The sequence below is a fragment of the Alosa pseudoharengus genome, unplaced genomic scaffold (genome assembly GCF_046254945.1).
Source record: "Alosa pseudoharengus isolate Yale_2024_CS ecotype anadromous, Long Island Sound unplaced genomic scaffold, YU_APseudo_1.1 YU_APseudo_1.1_scf_21, whole genome shotgun sequence".
NCBI classification, from domain to species: domain Eukaryota; kingdom Metazoa; phylum Chordata; class Actinopteri; order Clupeiformes; family Clupeidae; genus Alosa; species Alosa pseudoharengus.
The window spans coordinates 4,894,180-4,901,679 of NW_027468674.1; the positions used below are offsets into that span (position 1 = coordinate 4,894,180).

The 7,500-nt window shown below is 45.1% G+C and overlaps 1 protein-coding gene across 1 annotated transcript in view; it reads right to left on the bottom strand.

The window, feature by feature from the left end:
- The window catches only part of arhgdia (Rho GDP dissociation inhibitor (GDI) alpha), a 34,299-nt gene that overhangs the window by 3,569 nt on the left and 23,230 nt on the right, over positions 1-7,500 (bottom strand). The window contains exons 2-3 of the mRNA XM_076298861.1: positions 5,483-5,676; positions 1,149-1,235 (exon numbers count right to left, since the gene is read on the bottom strand). Coding sequence (XP_076154976.1) covers positions 1,149-1,235; positions 5,483-5,669 — 274 coding nt within the window. The 5' untranslated portion in view covers positions 5,670-5,676. The remainder of the gene's footprint in view (positions 1-1,148; positions 1,236-5,482; positions 5,677-7,500) is intronic.

The window sequence follows — 7,500 nt, forward strand, 5'->3', positions numbered from 1 at the left end:
ACACACTACAGCAGACACACACACACACACACACACACACACACACTACAGCAGTGTGTGGTGAAGGCACCAAAAACACCAGCCACAAACAAATGTTATTCAATTGTGTATTCCAAGAAATATCAATCAAATTGCAGTTGTGTTGTTTTGATTGAGTCAAGGTAAAAAAAATAACAATACCCAATTACAGTTGTACTGAAATTATTTAGCAAAACTAAAATGTAAAACAATGATGATGAAAATTCATTAAAATGGTGGATATAGCATTTTGGAACCATTTTGATCCTTGGGGATCAATAAAGTATCTATCTATCTATCTATCTATCTGTCTATCTGTCTATCTATCTCACACGCTGTTCTGTGTCAGCAGTCATAGGCAGTCTGCATATTTTGAGTAGGCGGACATCTCTGTCCTTAACGTAAACATTTATTTATTTATTCATTCATGTGGTTGTGACTACTAGCAGTGTGTGTATTGTCAGGTGAAACAGGCTCTTTGTGAATACATGGATGCTGTGGAGTTTTAATCAGTATTGGTCATCATTCCAAATCACTCTCTCACACACACACACGTTGTGTAGTTTTAAATCAGTGGTCATTCCAAATCACTCACACACGCTGTTTAGTTTTAATCAGTATTAAATATATAAAATGATCAAAATGTATATTATCTGTATATGTGAGTGTCAGGAAAAGAACAGTGATCAAGCAATCAACGTGTGTGTGTGTGTGTGTGTGTGGTGTAGATTAAGTCACCCTAGGGGTTTGTCGGCCTCATTACCCTCGTTAAATAAGACTAATTAGTCTACTCATGAAGATGGCGCCATGCGCTCTCCCTCTCAGACACACTCAGACACACACACACACACACACACACACACACACAGGAGACCTGATGACTCCAAGTCATATTTCCTGTGCAAATGATGTACTGTGAGTGCGTTTGAGTGTGTGCAGTAAATTAAGTGAAAGTCCGTGTGTGTGTGTGTGTGTGTGTGTGTGTGTGTGTGACAGTGAGTGTGTGTGTGTGAGAAAGTAAGTGTGTGTGTGTGAGACAGTGAGTGTGTGTGAGACAGTGTGTGTGTGTGTGTGTGTGTGTGTGTGTGTGTGTGTGTGTGTGTGTGTGTGTGTGTAAAGGAGAGACTCACCCTGCAGGTCAAGAGTCAAGGGAGCAGGTGCCGTCTCACACATGAGCGTCAGTCGCGTCACCACAACGTTAATCTTTGCATTGGGGTCTGAGAGAGAGAGAGGGAGAGATGAAGAGAGAGAGAGAGAGAGAGGGAGAGAGAGAGAGATGAAGAGAGAGATGAAGAGAGAGAGAGGGAGAGGGAGAGAGGGAGAGAGAGATGAAGAGAGAGAGAGAGAGAGAGATGAAGAGAGAGAGAGAGAGGGAGAGAGAGAGAGATGAAGAGAGAGAGAGAGAGAGAGAAAGTATTCAACACATTACAGTAAATGGATTAATACACTACAACACACACCCAACACTTTCATAGTCACACACACCATCCATACTCACAGAATGCACAACACCACACTGCAGAACATGCACACACACGCACACTCTACACACACACGGCTCCTCAACACACACACACACACACACACACACACACACACACACACACACACTCTACACACACACACACACTCACGGCTCCTCAACACACACGCACACTCTACACACACACACACACACACACTCTACATACACATACACACACACACACACACACATGGCTCCTCAACACACACACACACACACTCTACATACACACACACACACACACACACACACACGCACACTCTACACACATGGCTCCTCAACACACACACACACACACTCTACATACACACACACACACGCACACACGCACACACGCACACACTCTACACACACGGCTCCTCAGCACAGCTGATGTGAATTAAAGTGTGATCCAGGCCAATGGCTGACGTCAGCTCCAGATCCCTCCAGGGTGGGGCAGTGGAGCCATAAACCTGATCAAAGTACACAACGCCACACTAATGCCTTAGTGTGTGTGTGTGTGTGTGTGTGTGTGTGTGTGTGTGTGTGTGTGTGACAAGGTTTTCAAGATTTCAATCATGACACTGCCAACACAGCTAATTATCAACCAAATAGCACACACACACACAGAAAGAGAGAGAGAACAAAACACATCACTTCTTTCTAATCAGCGATTCATAACTCCTGAGTGAGGAGAGTTTTTCTTATCAGTTTATGAAAATGTGGCGCAGGTCAATACAATAGGAACGCTTTCTCGGGCATGTGCATGTTCGCGCACACACACACACACACAGGCATGTGCGCGCACACACACACGCGCGCACACAAACAAACAAACACACACACAAAGTACTTTGTATGTTTATTGCAAAGCCACATCCAGTCAGCTGAGATTCACTGCAAACTGGGGGATGGGGAAGAGATGGAATGAGGAAGTGGGTTTAAAATAGGGGCGTGACTTTCAAAACCAACGTCTCGAATCAGTGTCGAGGCTTCCAAGCACAAGTGTTTCGAAACACTGCTTCGAAACGTGGTTCAAAACAGCCATGTCATGTGACCACTGCTTCGAAACATCGTTCAAAATCCCCATGTCATGTGACCAAAGTTAAGTGAACCTTCGGTGCATTTCACCGGTGTCGGCAGGCGTGCCCGCGCGTTCAATTAACAGTGTAGACTTTTCTTAAGCAATAACCATGATGGTGTAGTGGTTAGTGAGGGTGTTTTTTGCACGGTAGCCCAGGCTGCTCAAATGGTTCGATCCCCGTTTGATTTGTAAGGTATTGTTTCAGATCGTTTAGCTATAAGTTTTCTTGATTCATCATTAACCACACAGTTTCAACTAAACTCTCAGAATGGTAAAAAATCGAGAGTTTTTATAAGAAAGTGATTTAGAGAACACTAGTGGCAGCAATAAGATTCTCTATTGTGACTTCATGTGGTCTCCCATCCAGTATTTGACCAAGGGCATGACTGATTAGCTTTTGACAAAGACTGAACACAGGTAACACAGCGAGCCACGAACTTTAAAGACTACATCTCCAAAACGAAGCATGAGAGATTTGTTTCACCCTAAACAGCTGAGGTGTCGGAATTGTTTCGAAGCTTTGGAACAATTCAGCACAATTGCTTCGAACGTTTCAGTGCTTCATAAAGCCTCGCTTTGCCCATCCCTAGTTTAAAACCAGTTAGGCTACTCCACCTCTGTGTGTGTGTGTGTGTGTGTGTGTGTGTGTGTGTGTGTGTGTGTGTGTGTGTGTGTGTGTAACCAGTTAGGCTACTCCACCTCTCTCTCTCTCTCTCTCTCTCTCTCTCTGTGTAACCAGTTAGGCTACTCCACATCTCTCTCTCTCTGTGTGTGTGTGTGTTTGTGTGTGTGTAAAATCAGGTCCTGATCTCCCTTGCTTCCTGACCTATCTGAGAAGGCAAAAGCCCAAAAACCAAAGTTTGTTTCATGAATCAGATCCTTCCTGCGTAACACACTACACTATAGGCCTCATCACAAGCAGCTTCATGACTGCGTAGCACACTACACTATAGGCCTCATCACAACACACTACACTACACTATAGGCTTCATCACAACACACTACACTATAGGCCTCATCACAACATACTACACTATAGGCCTCATCACAACACACTACACTATAGGCCTCATCACAACACACTACACTATATCTTTAGGCCTTGGCGCGCAAAACGAATATTGCTGTTGAAAACCGGGTTACTCCCTGCATGTAACTGCGGTCAATGGCTCGAAGGCCTTGTATGCATTGTTCGCAATTTTAAGACGTCTTTTCATCTGCAATGACGCAAGTGGCATTCCTGTACGTCGGGTTTACGTTCAAACTATTTTTCTGGTGAATAATTATTTCGGACTGAACTTGATGAAGGGAAGTTTCACTAGGCCTATCGTAGGCAACGATAAACTTGATCATCATCTCGGGCTCGTCTGATTGGTTTGCTGCTGCCAGCCGCCGAAAGGCAGTGGGGAGAGGGGACATTTATCTCGGCCTATGTGACCACACTGTAATGCAACTACATCCACTCTGTTTATCTGACTGGTCTCTGACCTCTCTCTCTCTCTGCAGCACACGCATTTTCAAATTTACACACAGGCACTGGGCCACGGCCAATCAGAGGGGAGGTCCAGCCCTTCACTATCTGTGATTTGTTTAAACCACGATATTGGCCAAATATGTGTGTTATTGAACCAAAGGTAGAGTTTCAGTAGTCGCACTTTTGAAAAATTTGGTCGCACTCTGGAGCCCTGATAGGCCTCATCACAACACACTACACCAGGGGTGGGCAAACTTTTTGGCTCAAGGGCCACATTGGGTTTTGAAAATTGGCCGGCGGGCCACACAACCCCCCCCCCCCCCCCACGACACACGCCTAAAAAAAAAACATTTTTATAGCCTATAATTTAGTATGAAAAGTATTTCTTTTAAAATACTGCTAATTTGTTTTAAAAATACTGCTAATTTTATGCTGTTTAACAAATGTATAAATTGTACACTATCGCTTTAAGACAGTCGCTTTAATTCACGTTTATTTCTCAATGATCTTCTGCCTGCTCCACTAAGGCTAGTGCTGTACCTACGGCTGGGCCCTCTCACAGTTTTTAAATGGTCAGTAGTGGGAACTACTGTTGCCTTCATGATTTCCTTGATGGAGGAGATATCAATTATCAACAATCACAAGCCAGCTGGAACCTGCGGCTCTCTCTCCCTCTCGTGAGTTCAGACGTGTTCCCAATTAAATGGATTGCATATGTTCACGTTAGATCTGCTGCAAAGGAGATAACTAAGAGTTAACTTAGTTTAACATGATGTTATCTCTATTTAACATGATGTTTTGACATTGACATTGTAAACGTTATCTAAGGAGAGTGAAAAGCAGTTTGCAGTAAAGCTAACCAACGTCTATCGCAGGAAAAAAATAGCGAGCAGCCTGATAACTAGCCTAAATGAAATGCTCGGCGGGCCTGATTAAAGTGCTTGGCGGGCCGGATCCTGCACTACACTATAGGCCTCATCACAACACACTACACTACACTATAGGCCTCATCACAACACACTACACTACACTACACTATAGGCCTCATCACAACACACTACACTACACTATAGGCCTCATCACAACACACTACACTATAGGCCTCATCACAAGCAGCTTCCTGACATGCCCCTCGACTAACAGGAGCCAATGAAAAGCAGCCAACTATCCCCATCACTACCAACTTACCTGCTTCTGAGGTGGCGGAGCCCAGTGGAGGCTCTCACACACACACTTCTACTTGTGGACGCATTCTCTTCCTCTCTCATACACATACACACACACACACACTTCTACTTGTGGACGCGTTCTCTTCCTCTCTCATAGACACACATACACACCTCTACTTGGACGCACTTTCTCTCTCCCTCATATAGACACACACACACACACACACACACACCTGCTTCCTTGGCGGCGGCTCCCAGCAGGGCCTCCTTGTACTTGCGCAGGCTCTCGTCGTCCTTGTCCAGCTCCTGGATCTCCTGCAGGCTCTTCTGGGCGGGAGGCTTGTAGTTGACGCTCTCCGTCTCCTCGTTCTCCGCCGCCAACGCCGCCAGCTGCTCCGGGGTCGGTTCCTGCTCCGCCATGTCGGATCTGCCGAGAGAGAGAGAGAGAGAGAGAGAGAGAGAGAGAGAGAGAGAGAGAGAGAGAGAGAGACACTTATTTACAAATCTTACACCCGCTTCATTAACACTAGGGCTGTAACGATATGCGATTCGAAACCGAAATCGCAACACTTATATCCACGATACTGTGTCGCGGTGTGTAAAGCCAGAACCGCGACACACCCTAGTGTTTCATGCTTATGCGGCTGCATAAACAACACACATCTCCCGCTTTACTTACCGGTAGCCTACGTTGTCCAAAAATAATTAAATACATAATTTCATACCTCGTTGCTTTCATTGTAGACTGTTCAACTTTACCAAACAGTATACAGTAGGCTAGGTGTAAACCCCCTCTCCTTGCCCGGCTCCCTCTCGCGCTCGCTTGCTCCCTCTCACTCTCCCTCCCTCCCTCCCTCCCTCCCTCCCTCCCTCTCCTGCTCAATGAACACGCGCGACTCGGCAAACACAATCCAAATAAAACAGTCACAATCGTGAAAGCAAGGACGCATAGAAGACAACTAGCTAAATTATTATTAAATCCGCTTAGCATCATTAGCATGCTGCACATATTTGTTTAAAACTCTTGCAATCAAGTTGACTGGTCATCTCAATACCAACATTTCCCAAAAGGGCTTGTCCCAAGGAGAACAAGTATTAGGCTACTTTGAAACTTAAACACACATGGGGAAACTGAACAGTACAATTAGTAGACTATAAGCTAGCCAACTATGCTACTTTGTTTACAATATTTCCAGGCTTCAACCAGACAGCTGAATTAAAGAGGTAGTACAAATAGTAGGCCTAGGCTATAGGCTAATCAGCATAAAGTGTGCTGTCATAAATATAAGACATTCAGTAAAGTATTTTTATATCAGGATATAAAATAATACAGATATATTATAGCCTACTATATTATATTGCAAATGTCTAAATAAGTGGTCTGAGAACAGCTATTAGCGCATGTGTGCGCACACGCACACACACACACACACACCCACAGGATTAAGCCATTGGAGCGCACACACACACACACACACACACACACACACACACAAATAGTGCTGTCAGAGAAATGCCAATGGTCCCACGGGTAACTAAACAATGCTCCAAGAACACCGGTGCGCTCACACACACAGATTAGTACACACACCAGCTGTTTCCTGTCCGACTCAATTACCAGTTCAGTTGCAATTAGCCCACTCCACTCTCTAAACTCTCACACACAGGTCTGTAATCATTAACCCAGTATCCGCTGATGTTAAGCAGAAGCATGCATCATCCCCCCCCCTCCAAACCAAAACCTCATGCCTGCTGGCAACCACTATTAAAAGTTAACACTGAGCCCTGGCACACACACACACACGCAGATGACCAAGTATGAGCGCAATGTCCACACACACCACACACACACACTCCCCAGTCAGTAGGCCAATTAAGTAATTAATCAATTACTCTGGAGGTTCTAACGACGAGCACTGGACAGTTTGTCAGACACATAGTCCCTTGCCGTCTCTGGTTACCGTGGAGACCAGATGAGGCCTTCCTGTGTCTCTCTGTCTAACCAAAACAGACAGGGGACATCTCTGCAGGGTGTGTGTGTGTGGACACTGCTTATATCCCGGGATCTGTATGTGCTTGTGTATGTGTGTGTGTGTGTGTGTGTATAGAGAGACCTGCCCCAAGGAATGTGATCAAAACACCTGTGCTTAATTGTTGAATCACAGGAAGGTGGGATGTATTTCTGATAGTGGGGGGGGGGGCTTAATCTCATAACTCATTGGCTACTGACCACGTGATTGGCAGTTCTCAG